Source organism: Pundamilia nyererei, unplaced genomic scaffold (assembly GCF_000239375.1).
Source record: "Pundamilia nyererei isolate P.nyererei 1_Seehausen unplaced genomic scaffold, PunNye1.0 scaffold00325, whole genome shotgun sequence".
NCBI lineage: Eukaryota > Metazoa > Chordata > Actinopteri > Cichliformes > Cichlidae > Pundamilia > Pundamilia nyererei.
Window position 1 is genome coordinate 104906 of NW_005187726.1, and position 15673 is coordinate 120578.

Genomic DNA, 15673 nt, shown 5'->3' on the forward strand with positions numbered 1-15673 from the left:
ATAAACAATGACCTCTGAAGCGGTTGATAACGGCGTGATCAGAGCGCGTGCAGCAAACCGAAACACGGCGAATATAAATGCTTCAGTTAGAAACCGCCGCCGTGCCTGCCTCCACCCATCAGCTGCACCTGAACATATCAACCACACCGTCAGTGTTTTTCACGCACCGTCCTGCACGAAACACCGAGCTTCAACGAGAAACATCTGACCTGCTGAAGCAGCAGAGCTTCCTGTTTTACTGCCGCTCTGCTCTCGGACGCTCGAGGCGCCGACTCACTAAAACACCGAGGGCAGCAAATATGTGAGTGCAGCGCTCACAGCAGCAGCAGGGGATCTTCAGGCTATTTATCAGTCGTTATCATCATCGAGCTGCACACCACACAATCGTGACATCGCTGCTCCGAACACTTTGATCTGCTAGAAACAGGAAGTGTGCTGACACCGCTGTGACGTCACGAGTTCATCTCTCAGGCTAAAGCTTCTCACAGTGTTACTCAGATTCACTGAATCATCACGTTTCAGTCTCACCTTTTGCTGCTTCTAATAGAAGTATGTGTGTTATCTGGTTGCTAGGTTACTCTATCCTCACTGAAGGTCATATTGAAACTCAGGCTCAACAGGAAGTAACGCAGGACGTCCTCGCTCTGACTCCTCAGGCTGGTCTAAACTGACGTGCACTAAAACACAAAGCTCCTGTTGTGAGACTGAATGTCACGTCTGCTCTGTGGGCAGGTCTGAGGTCAGGGGTTCAAAGGTCAGAACGTCTTCAGCGTGAGTCTCCCCAACCGAAAGCTCGCCTCGTGTGATCAGCGGCGACGGCGGCGTGTGTGCAGAAATATGTGCCTCATGTCTCACCACAGGAGGAGACTGCAGGTTGCTCTCCTGCAGGAACTCTTCCAGCGTCACCATCTCACTCCCAGGAGAAGCAGGGCGGGTCTTGCTTCTGACCCCGCCTCCACGCTGTGGCTGGGCCCTCTGGGGTGCGTGGTCATATGGAAGGGTGGAGCTTCGCGACAGGGTCAGCTGTGATTGGCTGAGACCTGTGACGTCGTCACTGGAGAGGCTGGCAGAGCGGCCCTGGCGTTCTGAGAAATCTGAAAAGAAAGTACAGCTGAGTGCGGCGAAAGTGGGAAAGGTGACATTTGTGCCTGTAAATTAGCCCCGCCTCCACAGATCACCTAGTCCCACCTCCAAAGTTTAGCTAGCACAGATTTGACCTGAAGTTCTTTAATTTCATTTCTCAGAGACTCTGTTGCAACACACCTGAATACCCTGAGTCCGTCTTTAGTAAGACGAAGCTGAGGCAGCGAGCTCTAACTCTGTTTGAGTAAACGTTTGGAAAACTGCACTTCTACAGCACTTTTATTGCACCATGTTCATTCACTCATGAGCTGCTGTAACATGAATCAAATGGCTGAATTCAGCATGCAGTCAGGTTCGTCAGTCTTGCTGACGACCTACTAAACGTGACCATGTGTGTTGCAGCAGAGACACGCGGCCCTCGAGGAGATCGAGACTCCTGCTCTGTGCAGATTTAACCAGGTGTGTGTCTGTACCTCTGCAGCTCACAGGTGAGTTGGAGCTGGACGTGTTGTGGCTGAAGTCGGCCGACCCCGGGCGACCTCTGAACGCCGGGTCCGAGGCGTTGTGGCGCGAGTCTTCGTCCAGTAACGGGCCTGTAAATGTGACCGCAGCGTCACACGTGCAGTGTTTCAGACTTCTACAGCTGCCCTGAGTAAAACAAAAAGCCGGCCTACCTCTTGGCCTGCGCACGGCGATCTGGCCCAGCCTGGAGGTGGAGCTGCCGGTGAAGCCCAGCGAAGACGACGGATGGCTCGGAGTGGAGCTCAGATGGATTTTATGGGTCTGACCTGGAATTAAAACAGACAATCAGGAAGTTCTTGTATGTGCAGTTCCTCAAACCCCAGGAATAATTTTTGTTACAGCGTCGACTCGGCTCGACGTCTGAGCTCAGCTGCACCAGCAAGGCTCAGTTTTACTGTTTTAATGGGCGCTTTTACTCTTTTAGTCAGGACCCACAGACTGCCACAGAGTGGGCGGAGCTCCCGCTCTGTGGGGCAGGAACACCTCAGAGCCCGAGCTGGAAGCCTTCCTCAGGAAGCTGACCTGCAGCCTGTGAAAGCACTGTGAGGGCTACGGTACCTGGTCCCTGTGCATCTTCTCCGTTCACGCTTTCGCTGCTTCCTCCTGGCGTGCTGCTGTGATAAACGCCCCGGCTCCTGTCCGCCAAACCTGTGGACCAATTAGAATGCAGTGAGGAGGGATTCACAGCGGCAGGGTTAATATCACTGGAAGCACAGCGGCGTGAGTGGGCGGGCCGTGAGCGTGAGGTCAGCGTCACAAAGAGCAAAGCAGGACACGGCGGCACGCACACACTCACTATGTGACCTGATGACATCACAGCGTGATCAGAGATGGCAGCTCCTGACCTGCATTCGAGGGACAGGACGCAGCTGAAGCAGTGAGAGTGCAAACACACCTGCTGCGTCCCACCTGACAGCGGACACGGTTCGTCAAAACTAAGGACACTGTGCTGTGATCTGACCAATCAGAAGCTGGGGGAGGGCCATTAGCGATAACTGTGACATCTGTGAAGTTTCCATTAAAGCACATCTGCAGGTTCAGGAACATCGCTGTCCAGACAGGAAACAACAAACCTACTTCCTGTCTGCGTACTTCCTGTCTGATGATGACTTTAAAGACGCTGGTTTTTACTTTCGTGATAAAACTAATCAAACGATGAAACATGACAGCTGCAGCGAGCTGTGCTTGTCTGAGACATGTGAACCTGAGAGCACAGGTGAGCGTACAGGTGAGCGCACAGGTGCAGCAGTTGTGATTCTGTGAGTGTTTCGTTGGGCGAAGCCTGCAGGTCTGCGTTAAAGCGGCGTCTGAAGCTTTCTGCTGCAGGAAGTGATGAGAGCGAGCGCCATCGCTACAAATCCACTTAGGACTGAAAACCTTCATGACTTTAAAGACTCACAGCTCAGAACAGACTGCAAGCTACACACAAACGCACACACACACACACACACACACTCACACAGACACACGCGCACACACACACTACTTACTAATAACACTGTCCAGAAACACGGGGCTGCTCGAGGTTGTCTTTAATGTTTTAGTGTCAGAGGTGTGTGTGTGTGTGTGTGTGTGTGTGTTTGTGTGTGTGTGTGTGCGCGTGTGTCACACTGATGACTGTGATGATGAGGATGGTGTCAGTGGGCACAAAGGATGAGGATGATGATGAGGATGTTAGAAATCTCCGTTGGCTAGGATTGGCTGGCTAGCGATGAGGTCGGCTGTGAGGTCGGCGGAGGACCAAAATCGCAGTCGTCTGGTGAGAGAGAGGGAGGGGCGGCGGGTGATGGGGGAGGATGAGGTCGGCGACAGGGAGGAGGAGGAAGAGGGGAGGATCTTGTCTTGACTTTTACTGCGGAGAAATTTGAAGCGTTTTGGAGGAGGAGCTGAGGAGACGGGAGGAAAAGGAAAGGTGAGTAAACGAAAGAAAACACCGACGTGAGAACTTGTTATGGATGAACAGCAGAGATCGTGCAGAGAACCCAGAACCCACCAATCAGAGAGCTCGTCAGAGCTGAGCTCGGCTCACACTCAGGCTAACCTGAAGCTCGGCGCCGCCGCTGCTGCGCAACATTCTCAGTAACGACTCAGGCCTAACGCCTGTAATTACACTGTAATTACCTACACATACTCAAAGGTCATGAGGCTGTACAGCAAACAGAAAAGTAATTGTACTGAAAGTACATTAAAGTACTGCAGTACTGGCAGTAGCTGCCCGAAATCTGGAGTGGATCAACCTTTAACCTTTAACCTTTAGCATCATGCACATCAAAGCAAGTGCGGATATAAATATAATCCACTCCATAATAATCCATAACACACGTCACAGCATACGCAGATGTGGAAATACTCGACTAAATACACTGAAAGTATCTCTATGTAAATATAACAGATTACACTGAAACCTTTAGTTACAGGGGAACTACGCCCTCACAGGCTGCATTAAAGTGTTCCCAGCTTCAGTGACCTTTAAAAACACCTGACACTGATGAAGGAGAGCAGGGAGGTGAGGAAGACTAGGATGTAACGTCCTGTGTTAAACAGGCTTTTAGCCGAGCTCAGCCCGAGTTCAGTGAGAACCCACAGATGTTAGGAGCATGCACCACAGAGCGAGGAAGAGGACGACGCAGGAGCCGCTGTCTGTGACGACTCATCACATTTTGCACTTGTTGGATCACAAACGCTTCAGTGCCGACCTTCTTACTGTTTATAAATGTGGGCGGAGCCTAAACGATGTCAGTATGTGACGGTTAAAAAAACCCGACGCACCCCTCTGTGTCAGTGTGAGGAAGTGTAAGTGCACGTTCAACCCCGGACAAGTCCCGATGTAAGACGTTTCCACAGCACGTCTCTGTTCCTGTGGACAAGGAGTCCACGCCGTCCTGCAGCCATCACACACAAAGGTTTGTTTTCACTTCCATCCAACAGTTTGCTTCACAAAAAACATCTTCTCAAACACATGATCTGTCCTGTTTTGTCCAGATGTGCTGAACAGCTGGAGGACACTGTGGTGCTGCTCATCGTGGACACAGACGTGGACACACGTTCCTGCTCTCAGCGACGGTCCGTGAGTGATTTTAACCCTTTATGACCCACCACAGAACCAAGTCCTCCAGAGCTTATCTTTATATCTTTACATGCTGTGGAGCCATTTGTGGGAGCATTTCAAGTTTCTATACATCAATACAACCATTACAGCCCAAATTTTAATAATATGTTTGCATTAAGTGCGCAGTAATTACATCAATTGCAAAAAAGTGTAATAAACTACAAAAAAAATTGAAAATCTTTTTTTTTTTGGAATATATTTGTAGTTAGAGAAATTTAAGAGGCTTATCACTCAAAACTGTAAATACAAAAAAGTTGCACAGAATAGTTTCCAACCACAGGAAATTTATTTTGAGTGTCTTCATAGTTTTATTTTTGAGATACACCAATTTTTATAAACTGCAGGAAAAACGAAGATAAATATTATAATGCAGATTTGCTAAAAAACAGCATCTGTATCAAAATAAACTATTTCCAGCAGTGCAGTTTGAGTTCCAAGCATCCCAGAAATAATAAAGAAAAGCATGAAGTCAAACATGACTTTTAAAAACTCCAGTACAGGCTTATAAGGTGAAGATAAAGATAAAAACCTACATTTTCCGCGAAAATGACGTCACTTACGGTTTCGGGCAGGTAATGGCGGACATGCGATCGTTCGCGCTGACGTCTATTCCAACATAGGAAGTGTTGATCAGCTGATTGGATCGGCAAAGCGTGTTTCTGGAATATTATGTTTTTGCTGCTGCAAGTGGTTTTTATGCAATTTTTGCAAAGCTATATGTGGAAGGAAACCGTGACCGAGGACAAGCTGATGGCATAACAAGTAAGTACAACTCCTCCGGTTTCATATGCAAAAAAATTTATTGCGCTAGCTTACGTGGTTCGGGTTCTACAGGGATTTAAAAATAGTTACACAAAACGGAGCGTGCCCGCTCCGACCGGTCTTAAAGGGTTGAAGACGTGCCAGCATTCCCGACGGTCCCAAACTAAGAATGTGACATCTGGAACATCACGCCGGCCAAAAAGCACAAAGACAGTTTTTGTTGTTCTTTCCTGTTTCACTTTGTTCTCATTTAGGCTCCAAAGAAACAAACAGAGGTTTCTGTGAGAGGGCTGCTCGCTCCACGTGTCCTCCACAGGTGAGGAGTAACACGCCAACAACACGCCTGCAGAAAACTCCTGTTCAGACTAAAAGTGCACAAGCAGCTGTGCAGTCGAGGACCTGTCACTGCATGTCTGAATTTAAATGAGCTGCGTCTGTGGAGCGATGACTGACAGGTAACGAGTCAAAGAACGGATTGAATCTGATAAAAACCCTGAAAATCTGCAGTAAAAATATCAGACGTGTGCACGGCTGGATCAGCTGCTCAGGAAGGTTCCAGATGTGAACTTACTGTCAGTCATGTGAAAGCCAACGGCGCCCTCTACAGGACAGAGAGAGCAGCTCCCCCACATGTGCTCTGAGCCTCTGATCCCCAAACTTCACAGTGAGCGAGTCCCCGAGAGAAAACGAAACACTCTGCAGGCATGTTTAACGAGTTTCTCTGTGTGTGTGTGTGTGTGTGTGTGTGTGTGTGTGTGTGTGTGTACCTCGGCTGATGGGGGTCACAGCTGGACTCTGGGGGCCCGGGCTGTTATGGCCGCCGTCCTGCGAGTCACTGAGGGTCCTCTGGGGTGGAGGGGGCGGGGTCTCGGGGGACAGGAGGGGGGGCGTGGCTGGTAGGGGGATGTCCGGGGCGCTCTTAGTCCGCTCCCTCTCAGCCCCCCTCTCCCGGCTGCTCTCCTTTCGGGGTTTGATGAGTTTGACTAAAGCTTTGGCTCCGGCCCACTGACTCCTCCTGCAACACACGGCAGCACGCTTAATCGATAATCAAGACCTGCAACACAGTGAGCACTCACACTTTTAAACACAATCAGGGCTCTGATTGCACGATAAAGCAGGAAACTGCGTCACTCTTTCAATTTGTATAGCGCCAAATCAAAGCACTTTAACCGACTATCAAACCTCCACGAGCATGTTGGGCTCTTTCATGTTTCCGGCCTCTGCGCTGAAACCTGCAGCCGCTCACCTGTTTGTCACAGGTGTGACAAACAACCTGGCAGCACGCGTGAGCGCTGAGTAGGATTCTGGGATTTGGTCTGTAGATGCGTATGGATACCCAACAGCTGATGCTGTGAAGTGTGGACTCTTACTTTTTAGGCGTGGGGTCGTAGAACTTGTACTGGTCCATGATCTTCTCCTCCAGTTTCTCCTTCTGACGACGGAGAGCGTTCAGCTTATCACTGACGAGACAGACAGACATCGGTCACAGTCGGCCGTTTGTGATCCCTGACGGCACCACGGTGCCGGGTGGAGTTTAGATCAGCGGTGTCAAACTCACTTTATGTCTGGCGGCCCACACACCAGTGCAACTTCCTGTCAGACGTTACAGATTCAACTGTTTTTCTGTCAGCTCGACTCGACTGTCAGAACAAAGATGACAGAAAAGTTCTGCTCGCTCAGACTCTCCACTTTATTTCACTGGACTCACAGAAAAACTGATATTTCTCTTTAATTGTCTGCTGTGGCAGCTGTTTGGGTTGGTTGCTGAAATTGTTTTGAGCTTTTCACTGAGACTCTGGCGTTTCCGTGGAAACCACACGCGTCTACATTTAAATAAGAGATGTGACAGTACGTCCGTTAAACCCCGGTACGGGGCCTCAGGTTAATGACTGTGTGTGAATGGCCATGAGGAGGTTTGAGTAGGAAAGTCCAAAACGTCTGCGTGTGCTTGTCTGTGATGAGCAGCAGAAGTATAATAATTATAAACAGCTTCACGTTCAGGCCTGTGAGACTCTATCAGACACTGAGCCGTGACTCTGAGCTGCACGTACACATTTCTGCATCTGACATTCAAACACACGTTTATCTAATATTCATCACTAGGGATGGGTATCGTTTAGGTTTTATCCGATACCGGTGCCAAATCGGTACTTTTGAAACGGTGCCGGTGCTCAAACGGTGCTCAAACCGGTGCTTAAAGAATGGAGAACACAAAATTGGTCCAAAAACCTCTCATGTTCAGCTGTTTTTTGTAAAAATATAACAATGTTAGCCTTTTCTGCAGCTATGGGGCATATATGGTATCACTCTTGGCTGGAAGCAGTGCAATGGAAAAAACACAAACTTTGTCCTAAACCTCTCATGTTTAACTGTTTTCCACTTTTTCTTTGGTCATTTTAGCCTTTTTAGCCAGGGTGAAGGGAGTATCTGCCATCAAACAAGAGGACAGCCGCATGTAGCTATGATGATGTTTGCTAGTTCACCTTACATGCATTAATGTAATAACGTGGTTAGCCTACTCAACGTAAATTAGCTACTCACGCAGAGAAGAACGGCTGCTGCTGCTGCCATCATCATCCGTCATCATTTCTGCTACACTGGCAGGGCTAGGGGCCAGGACTCTCCTCTTCGTGTTTTTGGGGGATGTTGCATAACAGGCAACCCACCCGCAGTAGATGTGCTCGGTGTGAGGTCTCGCAGCAAGCTATCAAATACGGCGCATTTCTGGGCTTTTAAAAAAAACGCTATGCGTCGCCAGGTGTTTCATCGGATTCGAGGTGTTACCTCCTTTGACAGTATCACAGTATCAGCTTAAAGCACTTGTTGCTGCTGAGTTTGCATATTTTGCTGTGAAGTACAGCCAGACTTTTGACCGCTTCGCCTTGGACATTTTTAATCTGTAGCTCTGCTCTAACAGAACGTACGTACCTGGCCCCGCCTACTATCCTCGGAAACGTAAAATGATTGGCTAAAATCTAAAGTGTATCACAGCTCAGGAAAAAAAAGCACCGAAATAAAGCACCGAAATGTGCGCTGCTTTTCGGTCTGGTTACTACCGTTTATGTCAGAACACCGGTACCCATCCCTATTCATCACTGAAATATAAGTTTTCTTTTAAGGAGCTGATTTTTATTCAGTGTTTTCATAAAAGTCTTATTTTACGGATTTTTTGCTACCAGCGAGAACACGTGAGGTTTAAGGACAATCCTCATAATTTCTGTCCTCAGCTTTTCACTCAAACACAGACAAACGCTCATTTTACATTTTCACGCTTTCTTCGCGCCCCCCCGACACGCTTGTATTTAAATCCAGCTCCCGTCTCTCTGTGTACCTGGCCTGTACCACTACACTCGCCTGCCCCCTTCCTTCTTTCACATAATGGTATGATCCCAGTCTGTCTTTGCATGTCATTGGCCGCATGATGTGCCCGTCAAAATAATGTCCCACCCCTCCCTGTGAGGATTCTCAGCAGGGCTGACGATTCAACTCCCCCACACTGACGGCCATCATTAACTGGCATGAAATTATCTCACCGCCAGATGTGGCCCACGGGCCGTACGTTTGACACCCCTGATTTAGATGGTCCAACCTGCTGATGAGATGGCAGGTGTGTGCCTGCAGGTGTGTGCAGCAGCCACGTAAAAGCTAAACACCTGCAGATGTGAGGACTGCACCTACTGACAGCTGAGGATAAACCGCGTTCGTCAGCGATCAGCTCGTCCTGCAGGACGTCGCCTGTCTGAACCTCGCGGCGGCTGACGAGCACTCACATGTAGAGCTTCTGCTCCTGGTGGTACAGCTCCTTGCTCTCCATGCTCCTCTCCAGCAGCGCGTGGTTCTGCTGACTCAGCAGGTTGATCTGACTCAGCAGGTGGTGGTTCTCCTCCTCCAGGTTCCCTTTGAGGCGACTCAGGAGCTGGGCGCACACACAGAGGAGGCGGTGACCACGCTGCAGCCCGTCAATCAGCCGTTTCAGAAAACCGTGCGCTTACCTCACAGTGGTTGTCTAGTTTAGTCATGGTGAGATCCAGCGTCTGGTGCTGCTCCATCAGCGAATCGTATTGCGCCATACACTGACTCACTTCCAGCTGGGAGGAGCTTAAAGAGCTCTTGAGTTCGTTCAGTCGCTGCTGGAGCCCCTTGCTCTGCTCCGCCTGCTGTGATTGGCTCTCGGAGAGTCTGAAGATGGAAGCAGAAGGTGAACAGTTTAAAGTCTGTGCTCACTGGCTGCTGTCAAGGGTTTTCATTGGCTGTTACTGAGCTCTGATGAGCAGCATCAGCTGGTAGCTCCGCCCTCTCATCCAAACATGGTCACTTCTGGAACCAACATGGAGGAGAAAACGCTAACACAGAAGCTTCAAAACATCAGAACCTAATGCGTGATGTCATGATTGTCCATCTTTGCTATACAGTCTGTGTGTGAAAACACATCACCTGTCCACATCTGTTTTCAGCTGGAGGTTTTCCTGCTGCAGGAGGCGGTTCTTCTGGATCTCCAGGTTTAGCTCCTCCTTCTCTTTCAGACCACGCCCCTCATGCTCCTCCCATTTCTCCTTTTGCTGTAGCAGTGCACAGTACCTGCAGACGTGCAGAGCAGAATGATTAGCCATGTCACATCACACACTTTAAATGAATTAAATTTTTTATCACTACAATCTTTCTAATCGACTCTCTGAACCACCAGCTACCGCTTCGCCACCCTGTACGACACTGCCAGTCACATTATGTCGTTCATTACAACAAGGAGAAACCTCGGCATGAAAAGTGGATGGTGGAACCTCAGGAATATGACAGCTTAATATCACCGTAACACACCAGAATGAGTCGTTTTCCTGTAAACAAAGTAAATTTTACTGTGTGTATCAGCTGACCTATAACATGTTTACATCACATCATGTCGATCTTCTACCCTCAGCTGGTGAATGAGGAGTTTGAAAAGGACATGATGAGAGAGGATTCACTGAAACTAAACTCTAATGAAATAGGAACGAGGCAGGCAACATGCAAGTGCTACAAACAACAACCTGCAGGACACAGCCGAGGTCACTTCAACCCAACGATTAGACCTCCTGCTCTTTATCGCCATTGTGCTGCGAACATCATTAAAACTCGCACATCATCAATGCAGCTGCAGTTTCAGAGTAAAACTATATTTAACTGTGAAAAGAGGAAGTCTCAATATGTCGGAGTTTGGCTGTCTCGAAGTGTCTCTCTGTGTAGCTTTTAAATGAAAAGAACATGCACAGAGTTGTTCTCCTCAAACAGAGGTGTTCACAGGTGAGTTTGTTTTTAGAATTAAATCCACTTCCACTCAGCACTACCAGCTGTACCACCCATCTTCAAAATTTAATAAATGCAAACAACACAAAATGCTTTTGAGTTATGAAGTACATATTCCTAAACCCCTGAAGAAACAGTGTTTGATTTTTACCTATAAATCTTTAGAAAGAGCCGTATTTGTTACATTTACTGAGATGAGAAGACCAACTTAAGTGCTGGGCAAGTAGACCATCTGGTTTCAGTGGTGGTAATAGATTACTCTTTGTGAGTAATATTCCAACACTGCCTGTATCACATCTTTCATTGTTCTGGTTTCTTGTCCAGAACCAGACGATGGGGGGCGCTTATCGCGGAGTGGGTGGGGCTGTAAAGTGGTATTTTTGGAAAGGTATATATAGATAAGTTGAGCAAATATAAGCAGAGTTCGGCAGGAAGAATAAGAGTTCCCGTTCTGAAGCCAGCAGCAGTCAGCTGTGTTCCAGCTGTTCTCTCAGGTGAGTAAATGCATCACACTGCCTGCACATCAAAGCCTTCAGAGCGAACAGCGATGTGACTGACACGGTGTGTAAACGCAGGTAAACGGAACTTTATTCTGTTTCCGAACTGTCCGCGTGTCTGCTCGCACTGAATCACGCGGACCGGGGACGTTGCCGCGCGCTGTTTGAAGGTGGAAGTTGGAAACCGGGAGTTCCGGGTCGTATTTCCACTTTAAAGCCGTAGAAGCCTGGAAACACCGACGATGGAAGCCGCTTCCGGATGATGCGCCAGGGCGGAAATGAGTGGACCTCTGACCACGTAACCGAAGAACTCGCGACTCCGCGCTCATTTCGATACAAATTCCGTAAATGTTTATCGTATTATTTGACAGAAATAAGGTTTATCAGGACTGCGCTCATTGGGTAACAGCGGGTCCGCCGCTAGCCAATGAGCGACCACAGTCAGAGCCCCGCCCCCACCCTTAAAGACTCCTCAGAAATCAGTCCGTGACGTCACGGCGGCTACAGCAATTATCGTTCGTGACGTTTCACAGAGCAGATTTCCCTCTTACCCGTCGCCTCAGGTGTGTCATACACGAGTCTGCGGACGTCTCTCCGTCATCGGTGCCATTTTTTCGCGGAAAAACCGAAATAAAAGTGCCGGAAGTTGCATACAAATTAAAACTCAGATATGCGAACGGATATTGATTTGAGGCTTTTAATTTGTCACAAGGTCCAACAATCAGGACTCTGCAGGCTTAAAGAAAACCTGCTTATTAAAACAATGAAACTGTGATCCTGAGCAAACTCACTGAGAGCTTCTGTCAGGTACAAATGTCCAGACACTTGTCCTCATACTCAGGCATCACAGCTGCATTCAGAGCACTGCATCTGTTTAGTGGGCCCTGGAGCAGGTTCAGAGATGTGACTGAGAACAGCACCAGCCACATCTGTGAGCCTCCTCTGGTCTTCATCACACTCCGAGTCACACCGAGGCAGCAGCTTTGACTTAAGTTCAGACCGAGTCAGAAGGAGTCGATCAAAGTGAAGAGTTACTGTTAGTGATGCTGTTAGCTTCCAGGACTGTGGGCGTTTAACCTGCCACAGGTAACATGTGAGGACTGCAGCAGAATAAAAATCATAAATCTGGAATCAAAGCAGATTTTTCCTGGCTGTACTTTACAAAGCAAACAGCACAATTTTCTGCGTAACCTCTGACCTCTGGACCTTCACTGAATATAAATGGTAAATGGCCTGTATTTGTATAGTGCTGCCCTGGGGCGCACTCACAGACTTTAACTGATGGAGCGATGGAGCACCTGGAGGGTCTCGTTGATTAATAACCATTTGACCAACTGCGCTGTTGTGTTAAACACAGCATGGCAATAACTACCAAACAGGCCAAGAACGCAGAATGTGAGTGTTGATGTTTCGACACAGCATCCCTGCGCTTACGCCCTGTTAACGCACTGAACTGATAACAGCTTATTCAGAGCAGATAACTTTCCGCCTGCTGTGCGATATGACCAAAATCTCATATCCCGTTATAAGACATCTATCGTCCCGATAACAATATAAATCACAAAAATGTAACATTTTCTGTAAATTCTGTGAATCTCCGGCAGCTCGACTTGTTTGAAGTGTTTCCAGCTGCGCGTCATGTAGCTGGAGTCGAGTGTTTTAACCGATGCATGAAACGATACATTTTTAGACATAAGTGGTAATGACCGCCGTTTTCTTTGTGAGTATTTATTACACGGCGTGCTGCCGGGAAAAGCCTGTTCTAACGTTTGAGTCTAAGGTTTATTTTTTAGCACCTGGCGGCTCTTTTTTACTTCTCATCCGTAAATAATCTGCTCTTTCACGTGATTCAGTTTATTTCGAAAAGTCTCAACAGGATCTTGAGCTTTTTTGTGAAAGGTTTATGTGGAACATAAACAAGCGGACACGCGATGCTGTTACCGTCGTTGTTGCTAACCACAACGCATAAAAACAGGCACTTGTCCATCTGTAGTGTGGTTATGTTAAATATAAGAGAAAGAGAGAACTTTAAGAAATTAATAGAGCCACTACAGTGACCATCAAAACCATGAAAAAATATTGCTGTAAACATTTATTTCGCGACACCACGAAACAAACGATAGCGTAAAATGAAACGATAGACGTTTTTATATCGTCATCTGATATATCAGAATCAGAATACTTTATTAATCCCGAAGGAAATTAATAAAGGATATATAACGAAATATATATCGTTATATCGAACAGCCTTAACAGGAGAATGAGAACATTTTTGTGTTTTCTAAAGGGTGCATTTAGTTTTAGAATATTCTGATTTGAATCATCGTGTAAATTAAAACAATATATTCATCATGTTTGCGCTCTGGAGCATTGATGGGACGTTAGTGAGATTCTGGCTCTTTTGCAGCGTGCAGCTGCCTCCTTCCAGCACAGTGATAAAAATCTTGGGTCGTGTGGATCCTCACATCATGCTGTTCAAAAAGCTCATTTCTTCTTGTGTTAGGTGTTACTCACACGGAGGATCTCAGACTTATCCAGCATGCAGAGTTCGGTGACCGTGTGCTTCCTCCTCCTCATCTTTCCCGTCAACGCACACGTCGTGGAAAACTTTGATGAGGTTTGTGCATCAGTGCGTTCATAAAGATGATAAGATGGTTTCTCTGTGTGTTTAAACCTGGTTTCTGCTGCTCTGTTGTGTAGACGTGCATGCAATACTTTTACAACGGGCATGTGCCAGAGTGGACTCCCAATGATCACGTCCACATCTGCCAGATGTTTAATAACAGGTAATGATCATATTAAATAAAAGTATTTTTTTATTCTGTTAAACTGCAGAGCTGGACTTGATGATCTGTCGTTACTATTGTGAACTTTACTTTTAAGATTCAGTCTTTCTAATTGACTCTGTGAACCACCAGATACCACTTTGCCACCCTGTACGACACCACCAACCGCATTCCCGTCTACTCTGCTTATGTAGTTGAGGATGGGAAAAGTTCAGAAACAGACTGGATGGTGGAGCCTCAGGTATACGACAGCTTTGTAAATGAGACCCACTCAGGTTTCTTCCACAGACAGCTGATCCCAGACTTCCTGACAGATGCTAAAGCTGCATCACACATTTAACATTTCAGTGAAGACTGTAAAAAGTGATGGCATTTGAGAACTTTGTGTATTTAACCCCTGGAGGGTCTTAGAAAAATGCATACACTATCGGACCTAGAGCCACAAATCGACCCTAAGACTCTCCAGGGGTTAATATTACAGTAATACGCCAGAATGAGTCGTTTTAATGTAAACAAAGTACTGTGTGCATGTAGATCAGCTGACCTATAACATGTTTACATCACTTCATGTCGATCTTCTACCTTTAGCTGGTAAATAACAATTTTGAAAAGGAGATGATGACACAGGATTCACTGATTTACGAACATCGTACACTAGACCCTATAGACCCTAAGGACATAGGAACGAGGCAGGCAACAGATGACGACTACAAACAACTTACAAAACAATACAAGGATCAATACAATCGAGGTCACCTGAATCCCAGCTCACATCATGCAGGTAAGAGAGGTCGAGCTGTTCTGAGGGGTTTGTCGTGTGTCTTATGCACAGTAAGATGTACACGCGTGTTCTCACATGTGGGAGACAGAACACGGTCCCAGGAACATGAACCAGAGAACACAGGAAAGAAGAAGACTTCAAACACAAGACCTTTAAAAATAATTCCGTTCTGTTTATGAGGGAAATGTATTCTACACAGCACTTTATCATAACCTGCTACGCTCTCATCCACCCACCAATCACATCCTTCTTCTGTCTCTACATCATTTTCCACAGGTAATGCTTCCAAAGCCACCTACACCCTGACCAACATAGTTCCTCAAAAACAAAAGCTGAATGAAAAAAAGTGGAGTCGACATGAGGCCAAACTCAAAGGTTGGGCCAAAAATTACTCCGTCTACGTTCTGGTCGGTGCGATTCCATCCAAAGGAAACTGGATCAAAAGAGATAACCAGCCAGGTGTCAACATCCCTGACTACATGTGGGTCGCCCACTGCTACTATAACAAGACATCACAGTCTTATGAGAGTGGAGGTGCCACAGCTAAGAATGTTGAGAACCAGATCTACGAGTGCACCCTGTCACAGCTTCAAGCCTTTCTTGGAAAACACAACCAAACAGGTCAGCTGTTTCACAACGACTGCTATGTGGAGCAGGCTGCAGTTGCGTCTGCAGCAGCAGGAAATCCTTGTGACATATAATCCAGAAATACTCACGAGATCACTGATCTCTGCAGAGTAATGCAGCTCATCCTTTCCTCAGCACTGCACACATGAACTCATGTAAACAGTTACTGTGATCTTAACTGTGTCGCACAAATGTCTGCATGTTTATGGTGCAGGTGAATACAAGC

General features: G+C 47.2%; 1 protein-coding gene across 1 annotated transcript in view; it reads right to left on the minus strand.

Annotated features, from left to right (window-relative positions):
* Positions 1 to 15673, minus strand: part of ccdc88c (coiled-coil domain containing 88C) — a 30335-nt gene that overhangs the window by 1292 nt on the left and 13370 nt on the right. Inside the window, exons 19-27 of the mRNA XM_013915579.1 lie at positions 9911 to 10054; positions 9469 to 9655; positions 9247 to 9392; positions 6847 to 6936; positions 6244 to 6491; positions 2164 to 2253; positions 1758 to 1871; positions 1557 to 1676; positions 856 to 1094 (exon numbers count right to left, since the gene is read on the minus strand). Coding sequence (XP_013771033.1) covers positions 856 to 1094; positions 1557 to 1676; positions 1758 to 1871; positions 2164 to 2253; positions 6244 to 6491; positions 6847 to 6936; positions 9247 to 9392; positions 9469 to 9655; positions 9911 to 10054 — 1378 coding nt within the window. The remainder of the gene's footprint in view (positions 1 to 855; positions 1095 to 1556; positions 1677 to 1757; positions 1872 to 2163; positions 2254 to 6243; positions 6492 to 6846; positions 6937 to 9246; positions 9393 to 9468; positions 9656 to 9910; positions 10055 to 15673) is intronic.